Consider the following 13,665-nt stretch of genomic DNA (forward strand, 5'->3'; position numbering starts at 1 on the left):
TTTATTAAAGAGAGCAATTTTATAACTAATATATAGCATAAATTTATCTTTTATATATGATTTTATTATTATATTTTATTATTAATTTTTAAAATTTAAATAATTTTTTTATCACTTTAAACTAAAAACAAAGTTAAAAAAATCATTAATAACAATGAGAGAATCTATAAATAATTTTTAAATTTTAAATTAAGCGTGTTTAATAATATATTTCGTTAAATTTTAAATATTATTATCAAAATTATGATAATTATGTTAGATACGAATATTATCTTTAATATATGCGTATTTTTCGTGCATAACTCTAGCATAACACTAATAATAATAATAATTAAAAAAAACTCTTATTTCACTAAGGTGGCAAATTATTCTACAACTTTTCCAAAAAAAAAAAATACCAAATCAAAATTGGTTTTGAGTCAACAACTTTGCAGTTTGCACAAGAAGCTGCAAAACAACTGGCTCCCTGGTGTAGTCAATCAGTCAATTACTTATTTATTATAATAGTTAAGTAGTTAACTCACCAAACCAATTTAAGGGGCAAATGACACTGCAGCATGTCAAAAAGCAAGAAATTTCTCAGCTCTTTCCCACCCTTTACTATCTGCAAAAACCAACAAGATCATGCTGACCAAACATAGTATTTTATAATTTATACTTGGTTTTTCAACAAATTCTTGCAGCACTTGAATTTCTAGAAAAGTAAAGATAAAAAAAAGACAAGACTTAATGGACTTGCCTATTCTCAAGTCATTAAAAAACAGAAGACTCAAAGCATCAATATAATTATAACTTGAAAACAAACTATAATGCCACCACACACAAGCATCCACACTAGTCCTCAAGATGTTCTCAAAACTCTCTCTATCTTTGCTTTTCATCTTCACTGTAACAGCAACACCATTATCAGCAACAACAAGAACAACATTAGAGTTTCAAGCTAAAGCTCTTCTCCAATGGAAGTCAAAACTCAAGGACAAAGATTCAGTCTTGAGTTCATGGTCTCTAGCAACCACTCCCTGTTCATGGCTTGGCATCACTTGTTCATCTCTAAACATCTCTCAAATAAACCTTTATGGTAAAAACCTCACTGGCCGCCTTGACACACTGAACTTCACTCCATTCTCCTCCTCACTCACCAACCTCGACCTTTCCCTCAACTTCTTTCATGGCTTCATCCCTCCATCCATCTCCAACCTCACCAAACTCACTACCCTTGATCTCTCTGAAAATCTTATAACCGGTTCAATTCCTCCATCACTAGGAAAGCTCACAAAGCTAACCACATTATACCTGTCAGACAATAGCATCACAAGTACAATCCTTACAGAGTTTGGCAACCTGACAAGTTTGTTAGACTTGAGAATATCCAACAATTCCATCACTGGAACCATACCTTCTAGTTTGAGTAACTTGGTCATGCTGAATGTTTTGGATCTTCATAACAACTTCCTATCTGGCTCTATTCCTGCAGAGATTGGCAGGCTGAATAACTTGACAGTGCTTGGCTTGCACACAAACAACCTCACTGGAACCATTCCTTCATCTCTTGGGAATCTCACTGGCTTGTCACTCTTGTACCTGTTTAACAATCAACTCTCTGGTACCATTCCAGCTGAGCTTGGAAAACTGGTGAACTTGGTGCACTTGATTCTTTATCACAATAGTCTCACAGGTTCAATACCGAGTACACTTGGGAACCTCAGTGCTGTCCAGTTGTTGTGGCTTAATGAAAATCAAATATCCGGTTCCATTCCTGAAGAAATTGGGAAACTGAGGAACTTGACATGGTTGCAACTTCAAAGGAACAATCTCCAAGGGACAATCCCTGCTTCTCTTGGTAACTTGACAGAGCTCGCTCATCTTATTCTTTACAGGAATAGCATTTCTGGTTATGTTCCTTCTGAACTGGGGAAGCTGGTGAATTTGGTTGAGATAGATTTGTCTACAAATCTTCTCACTGGATTCATTCCTACAAGTCTGGGAAACTTGAAGAAACTCACTACTCTGGCACTGTGGAGGAATCAACTCTCTGGTTCTATCCCTCATGAACTTGGAAGTCTCACAAACTTGGTGAATTTCGTTGTGGAGATAAATAAACTCACAGGTTCAATACCTCCATCCTTGGGAGAACTTAGAAACCTCACACACTTTCTTCTTTCAGGAAACCAGCTCTCCGGCGAGTTACCGAAGGAACTGGAGAATCTAAAGAGCTTAACATCATTTGAAGTAGCCTATAACAACCTCTCTGGTAACTTGCCACAGAGTGTGTGTGAAGGAGGAGCACTTGAGTTCTTCATTGTGAATGGTAACAATTTCGAAGGTCCTCTGCCGAGAAGCCTGAAGAATTGCACCAGTTTGGTTCGTGTGCGCCTTGAAAATAACCGTCTCAATGGAAACATCTCTGAAGTCTTTGGAGTTTATCCGAACCTAGTATACATTGATATGAGCTTCAATGAGTTATCTGGGGAGCTTTTACCTTTGTGGGGAGGATGTCATAACTTGACAATCCTTAAAATGTCTAACAACAACAAAGTTAAAGGGACAATACCTCCAGAACTTGGTAACTTGTCCGAACTACAAGTGCTGGACCTCTCATCAAACGTTCTTGTTGGAGAGATACCAGGAGCTCTTGGTGAATTAACATCATTGTTCAACTTGAGCTTGAGTGGGAATCAACTGCATGGAAGAATTCCTAAAGAGATTGGGAGGTTAAACAATCTCGAAACTCTTGATCTTTCTTCAAATCATCTGAGTGGAACCATACCAGAACAACTGGGTGATTGCACCAAGCTCACGAAGCTCCAGCTGAGCAACAACACTTTCAATGGCAGCATTCCGGTGCAACTGGGCAATTTAGCAAGTACACTGCAAGAGTTGCTGGACTTGAGCAGTAACTCACTCACAGGACAAATACCTTCACCAATTGGAGCATTGAGAATGCTGCAAGACCTCAATTTATCTCACAATCAGCTTTCTGGTTCCATTCCATCTAATTTCAAGGATATGGGCAGCTTGTCTGTCATTGATTTGTCCTATAATGAACTTGTAGGTCCTGTTCCTGATAATAAGCTGTTTGCTAAAGCTCATACTCAATGGTTTTCCCACAACAAAGGTCTTTGCGGCCAAGTGATCAAAGGTTTGCTTCCCTGCAATTCAATTTCTGTGGATAATGATCATTCTTCCAGTAATAAGAAGAAAATCTTCGCTGTTTTTATCTCTGTTGGCACATTGCTTCTCTTCTTTGTGACAATTGGAACTGGCCTGTGGTACATCCATAGAAGAAGATCAACAACTCATGGTGATGCAGATGAAGGAACTAACAGAGCAGCATTGACATACTCAGTATGGAATAGAAATGCAAGAATTACATATGAAGATATCATTGCGGCAACCGAAGACTTTGATGCGAAATACTGCATTGGCAGAGGAGGTTATGGAACTGTATACAGAGCAACGTTGCAGGATCAACAAGTGGTTGCAGTGAAGAAAATCCATCCTGTTGAAGATGAGAATCCAGTGGACTTGAAAAGTTTCAGGAATGAAATAGAGTCATTGACAAACATCAGACATAGAAACATAGTGAAGCTTCATGGATTTTGTTCCAGTCGAAGATGCGAGTTTCTTGTTTATGAGTACATGGAAAGAGGGAGCTTGGCAAGTGTGTTAAGCACTGAAGAAGGAGCAATGGAGTTGGATTGGATGAGAAGAGTGAGAGTTATCAAAGATATGGCTCATGCTCTATCTTTACATGCACTATGACTGCATTCCATCCATAATTCACAGAGACATATCCAGCAAGAACATACTCTTGGATTTTGATTTCAAGGCTTGTGTCTCAGATTTTGGCACTGCTAGACTCTTGAAACCTGATTCCTCTAATTGGACTTCTCTTGCCGGAACCCATGGTTATGTTGCACCAGGTACACTACTTGTCTAATTTAATAAATACATGGCTGTTTAAATTAAACTAGTACCACTGATAATTTTTTATTTTTATGATTTTTGTCAACACAGAGCTTGCATTTACAATGAGAGTGACAGAGAAGTGTGATGTCTATAGTTTTGGAGTGGTGGCACTGGAAGTGATGGTGGGAAAACATCCAATTGAACTCCTGTCTTCATTACTGTCGTCAACCGAACAAGGCATGCTGGTGAAGGATGTGGTGGACCAAAGAATTTCAGGTCCAGAAGGATGCGTTGCAGATTCAGTCATGCAAGCAATCAAAGTAGCATTTGAATGTTTGAACAGTGATCCAGAAAGCAGGCCATCAATGGAGCATGTGTCAAATGAGTTGAGCATCAGCAAACCATCTCTGAAGCCTTTTAATCTTGTAAATGTGTCAGAGCTAATGAACTAGAGGATTACTACATGTATTTATTATTAGTCAAATCCAAATGTTACTGTTCATGTATTTTGTTTTGTTTATTTTAAGTTATTACAGCATTCTAGTTGTACTAGTGTGATGATATATTGCATAAATCTTATTCCCTACTATTTGTAGTAGTGGTAAATGAATATCAAAATTTATTTCAATAAAATTATGATTTGTTCATATTTATTTTTTTAAAAAAAATTAATTGGTAAATGAATATCAAAGTTTTTCATCGAGTCTCCTCTATCCACTTTTGTTGAGGAAAAAAAAATAAAAAAATTATATATAAATAAAAGATTATATAGAATTCAACAATGAGTAAACCAAGCATTCATATTTCTATTTACATCAACAAACAGTAATATTTGTCAAAAGGCACATCAAGAACAAGAAAGCAGGATAGAAGCCAACAACACGGAGATTGGAAAAGATTGGCATGTGAACAAAACATTAGAAATTTTTTTTTTTTAAAAAAAAAAGAAGAAGCTTCGGAGAAGGTCTCGGGATCAGGACACTTGAGATGGCTTCACGATCTTCCCTTCAGAGTTGATCGTGGCCGTCGGATAAGAGGGGACCGCGCCAGCGAAATAAACCGCTCGCCCCGTGCTATCGTACGCCACCTGGCCAGGAGCAGGGAACGCAGTTTCCACGCCTTGCGTCCTCACCACGCCGCCGGCACCGTCGGCGTACGGAGCGGTCCCTGCGTACATCTGAGAAGTTTCACGGTAAACATCCGGCGCTGAAACAACCACCTTTGGCATGGCCGCCGCGTAGTATCCCTGCCCAGCCTGGGGTTGGATCGCGGCGCCGTGCGGCGGAAACATGCCTGCGGCCGCGGGGATGAAATACATGGGGCGGTCACCAGTGGCAACAGAGGTGTACCTCCCTCCCGCCGCCAAGTTGCGCTGGTCCGGCCAGTACGTGGCCGCGGTGACCGGAATCTGGGCGGTGGCCGGGATCTGGGCGGTAACAGGTGGAGCCTTTTCTTGGACTCTTGGTGGGAGGTAGTAATCCGCGGGGTAAACCCTAGTTAGGGTTTCGTCGCTCGGCATGCGCTGGAACTGGGCCTGGTCCTGATTCTCGGCGATCTGGAGCTTCTGTAGTGCCTGGATCTGGTGCTGGATATTCAGCCCGGATTCAACCGCGATAGGACGATCATCCTTGGGGAGATCGGATCGGGAGAGAGGGGCTTCGACGGGGAGTGGTTCCGGCGTCACGAAGACTGGAGATGGATCCTGAGTCTTGACGGCAGGGGCAGGCGTTAATCCCTTCTCAAGACCGAAGAGGTAGTCGGGGCCCTCCGTAGGCGGAGTTAGGGCAGTGACCGGAGGCGGGGGTGGGGCCGCGACGTTGTTGAGAGCGTCGACGAACCATTGGCGATTGGACTTGGAATCGGCCGGGGCTGGCGGTGGATGAGGGGAGACGACTGGGAAGACGAAGAGGCGGAGTCTGGGAGCGGCCTTGGAGCCGGGAACCACGGAGCGACAGAGACGATCATACTCGAGCATCATGTGCTCGAGGTCCTCATCGTTGGTGACGGAGACGAGCGCATCGAGATCCTCGCCGGGGAGCTGGTACTTGAGGCATAGATCATCAGCACCGGAGATGGAAGAAAGGCGGGCAAGGACAGCTGGAAGGCGGGAAGATCGATCAACAACGAGGATCTTGGTGTCACCGCCAACGTAGGAAAGCTGGTTATCGTGGGGGCGAGGCTGAATGCGGCCGCCAAAGCTGACCATGAGCTTCACCCGCTGCGATGCGGCGGCGGAGTTTGGCACGGTGTCATCCCAGGAAGCGGTGTTGTCGTTGTCGATCTCGCGGGATCGCGGGGAGGAGTCAACCGAATCAGGGAAGGAGGAGAAGGAGTAGTTGGTCTCCATGGATTAAGGTTAGGGTTAGGGTTAGGGTTTTTTTCTAGGGTTGGTTGCTTGCTTGCTTCGAAGAAGAAGAAGATATCGGAAGCCGGATTCGGTGATAACAACCTCCGCGAGAGGGTCCGAGAAGAGAAGAGATGGTTCACTTTATCACAATGGACGCGGAGAGTGCGGGCGTGATGGGTCCTACTTAAAACCAAATATAAAGGGCCCGTTAACGAGCTTGTTTGCAACTGTGGTCGATGTGCGACACCTGTCTATTATTAATGTTCAGCCGTTGGATTTGGCGGGCAAGGTTGGGATCAGATGACGTGTGGAAGAGCATTTGGCAGACAGGTGGGAGGGAATGGTTTTGATATTATTCAAAGAGTTTCATTTATATATTTATATATATAATTTTATTTTATTTTTTAAGAAAGGAAAATAAATCAGTGATAAATAATAACTGGGGACGGTTGGATGTAGATGGGGACCACCAGATGGACCGTGGGGATATATTGACTGAAATTGGGAGGAGAGGTAGGGGGGGTGGGGCCAGGAGAAGAGGGGAAGGAAACATGGAGGAGGAGGAGTAGTGGGAGTGGTATTGAATTGAGAGTGATTGGCAAGCGAGCTGCTTCCCACGCGCCGCAGTTTCCAGTCAATGGATTTGGGTGTGTGCGATTAGTCCAACTCCCACAACAACATGCATTGGATGTAATCATAGCCAATTCATTGTTTCTAACATGCTCTCAGAACCAATACATACACACCTTGATTAATATATATATATATATATTGTGGTCCTGTAAGAGCCTGTGGCGTATATATATGTACTTTATATATTTTTCTTTGATAACAATTTTGTAAAAATAATTTTTTTTTTCACTCCAAAAATGTTTCTACGTTACTGTCTTGTAAAAAGAATTTAAAAAAAAAATTAAAGATGATATCCTCTGAAAAACGGACGTCATATCCGATTTTTTTCAATCTCTAAAAAATAATAAAAAATATCTTCAATTTGTTTTGTTGAAAAAAATTTAAAAAGTTAAATATCATAATCTATTTTGAATTAAAAGCCAAACATGAAGGTGTAGATTATAAATAAAGGGGAAAGAAATATCCTTGCACCTAAAAATATTTTAAAAATGCAATTTATATTCTTATATGCAATGATAAGGGCACAACTAAAAATCACATCTTCAGGGGTTGTACAGAACCAAGTTCTGTACTAATATTCTTTTGGTTTATTAGAGCACGAGAGGTTGGATGGAGAAAAAAAAAAGCATGCTTTTAGTTTGACCTGGTGAGCAGTTAACCAAAAGAAAATAAGATATTAAGAATAACAAAAGACAGCAGTGTAGTGTAACAGAACCAGCTCTTATTCGAATCATATATACTGTCCATACCTCGAGGTCAGTGCTTTTGTTTCTTGGGAACTGGACCTCGTAACAGTGCAATCACTAATCAGGCTCCTCACACTTCTTCGGCGCATTCAATGCCCATGTGAGCTCCTTTCCCCCTATCATATAAACCACAATATATATAATATTAAAAAAAAACCAAGTCTACCACATCATTTTAATACTGACAAGATTTTCCAGAAAGTTAAAATAAATAAATAAATAAACAAACTCGCCGATAAAAGGAGGGAAGAAGAGCTGGTAGTTAGGTGACATGAAATGCAAGCATGATAAAAAGTATAAGGTAGTGATGCAGTATATAGTATTATAATGTAAATAATAGTCAAAATAGTTTAATAGTTGTCACGGTTATTGTCTGCTGATCTAACCATCTCCTGACTTGACTTAATTAGTAGGTTATCTCTCATGCCGTGTCCACAAAGAGAACTCAGTCCATTTATATACCAGCTGTCAGGCCATCAAAAAATTACACTAATTAACAGTCTATTCATATTATTATGTGAATCTGGGAAGCCTGATCATTAGTCACTACAGCTTTTGGTTTTAGGTCTTGTTTAGATTGGCTTTTGAAAAACCCAAAAATATTTTTTTATAAATTAATTATTTCTGGGTTTCAAAAATATTATTTATATTGACTTTTAAAAAAAAACAGAAACTATTAAAAAACTGAAAAACTGTTTTTTTTTTCAAAAGCTAATCATGACTAGCTTTTCAAAAAAAGTTGTTTTTCAGCTCTTTTTTACGACTTCTATTTCTACATAAAAACTAATCCAAATAGAAAATACAAAAAGTGCTTAAGTTATTCTGGAGAAACACTTCTACTAAACTAAAAAAAAAAAAACACTTTTTTAATAAACCAATCTAAACAAGCCTTAGTCTTGGACTGGTTTCACTGTCATGATTTAACATGGCAATCTACACTGAACCCATGATATAAATATAACTCGAAAAGCTCAAATAAAAGGTCTCTAGAATATGAACTACCAGTACATACTACACAAAAAAGGGAAGTTCACATTAGTACTACTACAAAGAAAACTTGAAGTAGTTATCAGTTTGAAAGATGAAGGATTCATTAAAATAAGCAAATTAGATCTTCAAAGGATCTAATTAACTCAATTTTGGGAGTAGAAAAAATCATTCCACAACGGCCATATCCTATCAACTTTTGCTAACTTGTAATCTCTTTATTTTCAATGAAATGGTTTTCTTAATTAAAAAAAAATAAAAAAAAAATCATTCCATGAGGATGAAGAACTAGAAGCATTTGCACAAAATTTCATAAGACAAAAACACAAAGTATGGAGATGAAGATGACAATACATATGTTTTTAAAAAAAAAATAATAATAAATCATATTTATTGAAAAATAAAAAGAGTGAATGTAAAAGAGGTACATACAGGGAATGAGCGGAGCTGATGAGATTTACGTATATATAATATCAAGATCTAACAACACGGGTAAGCAAGACTAACTTAAGTAATGACAAGAAGCTTTAAATCCATTATATGATGGCCGGAACCACCTAACAATAGCCTGAATGAATTCGATAAGATAATAAATCATTAAAATAAATTATCTGATAACTCATTAGTTTAGTGCTTCAATAGTTAGCCTAAATTGAACAAGAATAAAAAATGGAACCAATTTACTTCCCCTACTACAGAAATTGACGGATTGCGGGGCAATATTCTTGCTATTTCATTAAGTTCTCCACATAAAACAATACAAAGTAATGCAAAACCAGACTTTTGAACGTTCCTGAGGGAACTAGTTCTCTATGGTAATTTCAATAATTTACACTTGTCAATGAAAATGATAAACTGAACAACAGCTACTATATGAAGGCTTTAGAGAACTTGAAACAAGAAGTTAAATAGCTCCTTTTAGACACAAGTAAAGATCCATAAGTATCATTATGCATGGATCATTTGATACTAGCTATACCTGCTGTGACAATTTCACCCAGCAAGGAAATAGTGTAAACTGTGGAAAACATGTGTTCACAAGCTGTTCAATAAAATATATACATTCCAGTTCAATTAATGATGATTTCTTCTAAATTTGAAGTTTGACAAGCAAAGCTTCCTATTCTCTGTCAAATAATAGAATGCAGTCCTATATAGAATTTAAAAAGGACTTTGAACTATCAAAAACAAGCCTCAGAACCAATAATGTACACGGACCATCCTCCAGGACACACTTGTTAAACTTTGCGAGGACTTCTTCGAAGGCACAATCAACCTTGAGCGTATTAACTGGATACATATTGCTCTTATTGCAAAAAATAATACGCCTGGCGAAGTTAAGGACTACCGACCCATCAGTCTTATCAATTCCACTTGTAAAATTATCTCCAAAATACTTGCTAATCGTCTCAATACTGTTATCGGTTTGCTTGTCGATGAATCTCAATCCGGATTTATTAAAGGCAGATGTATTGCGGACAACATTGTTGGTGCACAAGAAATTATTTTCAACTTACAAAAACACAAACGTCTTGGACATATCTTTAAAGTGGACTTCGCTAAAGCCTTCGATTCTCTTGATTGGAATTTCCTTCTCGAAATTCTTGCTGCTAGAGGCTTTGGACCTAAATGGATCTCCTGGGTTCATTCCATACTTAGCACTGCCAAGGCCCAATTCCTTATCAACGGATCTACTCAGGGCTACATTCGTTGCAAAAGAGGTCTGAGGCAAGGTGATCCCCTCTCTCCTCTGCTCTTTGCCCTTGCCACTGATGTTCTGAGCGCTATGTTCTCCCATGCTCTCAAATCCAAAGTTCTGGTGGGGATCCCCTTGAACCATTCTGATAACATCTGCCACCTCCAATATGCTGATGATCTTCTTATCTTCACTGCTGGAGGACAGGATGATCTTCATATCATTAAACTTATATTGTATCTTTATAAAGGCTCCTCTGGCTTATCCATCAATTTTTCAAAAAACTGCCTCTACTCCTCTAACTACGGCTATCAACCCCATCACTCCTCAGCTAGAATCCTAAACTGTACACGTAGCAGTCTCCCAATCACCTACTTAGGTGTACCTCTTTCTGGTCGTAGACCTAAACGTATCGATTGGGCGAAACTCATTAACATGGTTCGCTCCAGGCTCACCTCTTGGAATGCGAATTACCTCTCACTTGGTGGACGCTTAACGCTCCTTAACTCTGTTCTCTCAACCGTCCCTGTTTACTGGATGTCAGTTTTCAAGCTCCCCGCTTGGGTGATCAAAGATATTGATAAAATCCGGAGAGATTTCCTTTGGAAAGGCCCCAATCTGGGACCCAAAGGAGTCAGATTGATTGCATGGAGTAGGATCACTAGACCTCGGGATATGGGAGGCTGGGGAATCCTTAACCTTCAGACCTTCAACAACGCTTTACTTGGAAAGTGGTGGTGAAAATTAACTTGTAATCCTAATAGCAGTTGGGCCAAAATCATCCACGCTAATTATTCCATAAGTGACACTGTTGGAGTCCTATCTCATACCCCACCCAGAAACAAATCCTTTTTTTGGGCAGGGGTGACTTCCACATTATCTCCCTTCCGTTCTTGCATAACGAAATCCATCAGAAACGGCTCTAGCACTTCACTATGGTATGATCGTTGGCATGCTGGGCTTCGTCTTAAAGATTGCTGGCCCGATCTATTCAATGATTGCACTGCTCCATGGATAACCATTAGACAATTCACGCAGTATCTAAACAACACCGAACTTTTATTTCCCACTTCCACCCCCAACATGTTATCTGCCCTTCTTGATATTATCCCTGATTGCTCCCAGACTCAAGATGATGTTCACACTTGGACCCTTGACAGAAGTGGCACATTCACTGTAAAATCCTTTTATAAATTTCTCATTGATGGTGGAACACGCAGCTCGCTTTATCCCCTTTTCTGGAAAAATCACTCCCCAAGCAAAATTACTCTCTTCTGTTGGCTTGCTGGGGAGGACAAAATCCTCACTCTCTCTAATCTCTTCAAAAAAGGTTATAATTTCCAAAACTCCACCGACACCTGTGTCCTTTGCCACAATGCATCTGAAAATCTTCAACACCTCTTCATCGATTGTGAATTTTCTAAACGCATCTGGGCACTCTTTTCACAAATTCTAGAAGCAAACTCTCTTCCACAGACAATCCCCTCTCTGTGGACCATTTGGATACCATCCTTAGCCCCTCAACACCGAATCCTCTGGGACCTCACGTCCCGTGCAATCCTGTGGAATATCTGGCTTGAAAGAAATATTCGCATCTTTCAATTGATTGCATCTTCGCATCTCAATATTATTTATAAAACTGCTAACATGCTTCTTTCCTGGTTCTCAACAGCAGCCGACAGACATCAACAAAACCTCAATGAAGCTTCACAATCAATCAAGCGCTCGCTCAACTTTTTTAGCGCTAGAGCCTCAAATCCTACAGGCGATCTCGACCAAGACTCTGCTCCGGCATAGTTACTTCTACTACTTCTTTAATTAGGCCTGAGATGCCAGATGGTGTCTTCCGCCTGATTAGACTTCCCTCTACTTTTTGCCTCTTTGCTTTCTCCTCTGTACTTTTTTCCCCTCACTTCTGGTGAGAGGATTTAGCACTTTGTACTTTTGTTCTCATTTTAAAAAATCAGTGGTTTATCCACTTTTATTCAAAAAAAAAAAATAATAATAATGTACACGGATAACATTAAAAAAAAAAAACAGAGAATTTGATTTATTAATTTATTTTAAAGAAGGGGATAAACCGTGATTTCATTGAAAAGAAAGACAATTACAAGAGATAAACAAAAGAAATAGATCAGAGAAAATTCTGCATAATTTAGCTAATCAACTGAAAAATTAACCATCAAAGCAACAAAGAGACTACCACTCACCGTTAAATCAAGAAAATTAGGGTATCATTCTTATCCCATCAAATGCAATCAAAGTAGAACTCTTAATCACTCTGGTTTCCAGATAACACAAACAAGCATCAATAATCAGTGATTCAAAAAAAGTCAACCATTTATATGGATTACCTACAAGAAAGAAAATTCAGATCGACGACGGAGACAATGAGAGATCCATCAAGGCGCGAAGAACAAACCCTAGAAATTTGGGGGAGAACAGTGGCGGGAAAGGATCGGAGAAACAAAAGTATATATATACATACACAGTCTAAAATGCATCGAGATCTACAATTATACGAACGGTTCAGATCACTGTCATCTCAGCCCAGCAAACATGGGCTTTCTCTTTGGGCCAGCCCAACAAGTACAGCTAATTAATTTATCTATATATATATTATTATTAAATAGTTGGAAAAATCAACAAAATAAATAAATAAATAAATAAAAAGATGAGGAAAAAAAGGAAGAATAGGCATAGCAATGTCCATGTCCCATGTCACTGATTTTGATGGTAGTGATGGTTCACAGGAGTACATAGGGTGGTGATAGGCCCACCACACAAGGTATACATTGATGAATAGATAGAAAGAGAGATAGGAAGGAGACATGAAAATGTAGCCCTTGACTATAGACTTTAGTTCACACTTCACATGCACAATTTTTGATGAATAAATACAAATGTGTCTTTTCTTTTCTTTTTCTTTTTTTTTTTTTAACTTATCATTTATATATTTTGGTCAAATTAAGAGTCTAGCTAGAAAATTAGAAGAAATAGTTACCACTTGAGCTTGGTGGATGATAGACTTGCATGCATGGTATTATTATTGGGAAATCATATGCAAACATACAGTGAATGAGAGAAGGTAGTAAAGTGATCAGTTAGCTTGAGATCCTTTTGAATCCAAGAGGACAAGAGAAACATCCAAGACCTGCCAAATAATTCTAAATCAAAACATGGAGCCATTGTTTCTCAGATCTGACAGCACTGAAAAGAAAATAAATAATGTCCTTCAGATTGGACCCCCTTCCAACTACAAGAGATAATTCACATTGTCTTCTCTGCTCTGCTGTTTCTTTTATTCTACTAATTAACAAACAACACTGAAATAAAAAAAAAAATGT

The 13,665-nt window shown here is 39.1% G+C and overlaps 2 protein-coding genes and 1 long non-coding RNA gene across 5 annotated transcripts; 1 reads left to right on the forward strand and 2 right to left on the reverse strand.

The window, feature by feature from the left end:
* Positions 1 to 774: 774 nt before the first annotated feature.
* Positions 775 to 4,487, forward strand: LOC120272673 (probable leucine-rich repeat receptor-like protein kinase At1g35710). The gene is given in 3 exon segments (XM_039279546.1): positions 775 to 3,747; positions 3,749 to 3,923; positions 4,018 to 4,487. Coding segments are annotated over 3 exon segments (3,420 nt in total). The 5' UTR covers positions 775 to 846; the 3' UTR covers positions 4,362 to 4,487.
* A 204-nt stretch (positions 4,488 to 4,691) lies between these two features.
* Positions 4,692 to 6,600, reverse strand: LOC120272532. Its single transcript, XM_039279371.1, has one exon. The coding sequence runs from the start codon at positions 6,254 to 6,256 to the stop codon at positions 4,883 to 4,885; it is 1,374 nt and encodes a 457-aa protein (XP_039135305.1). The 5' UTR covers positions 6,257 to 6,600; the 3' UTR covers positions 4,692 to 4,882.
* An 830-nt stretch (positions 6,601 to 7,430) lies between these two features.
* Positions 7,431 to 12,768, reverse strand: LOC120272540. Of its 3 annotated transcripts, none has more exons than XR_005540213.1 (4): positions 12,677 to 12,768; positions 12,529 to 12,599; positions 7,639 to 7,751; positions 7,431 to 7,532 (listed from the first exon to the last, which is right to left on the reverse strand). It is a non-coding gene; the product is annotated as an uncharacterized LOC120272540 (long non-coding RNA). The 3 variants fall into 3 exon arrangements; XR_005540212.1 differs by having other exon boundaries at positions 12,673 to 12,762; XR_005540211.1 differs by lacking the exon at positions 12,529 to 12,599 and having other exon boundaries at positions 12,673 to 12,762.
* Positions 12,769 to 13,665: the final 897 nt, after the last annotated feature.

Source organism: Dioscorea cayenensis, chromosome 11, assembly GCF_009730915.1.
Source record: "Dioscorea cayenensis subsp. rotundata cultivar TDr96_F1 chromosome 11, TDr96_F1_v2_PseudoChromosome.rev07_lg8_w22 25.fasta, whole genome shotgun sequence".
Lineage (NCBI taxonomy): Eukaryota > Viridiplantae > Streptophyta > Magnoliopsida > Dioscoreales > Dioscoreaceae > Dioscorea > Dioscorea cayenensis.

Bases quoted from the DNA above. Each gene is read 5' to 3' on its own strand.
- LOC120272532 (XM_039279371.1), bottom strand. From the start codon at position 6,256: ATGGAGACCAACTACTCCTTCTCCTCCTTCCCTGATTCGGTTGACTCC.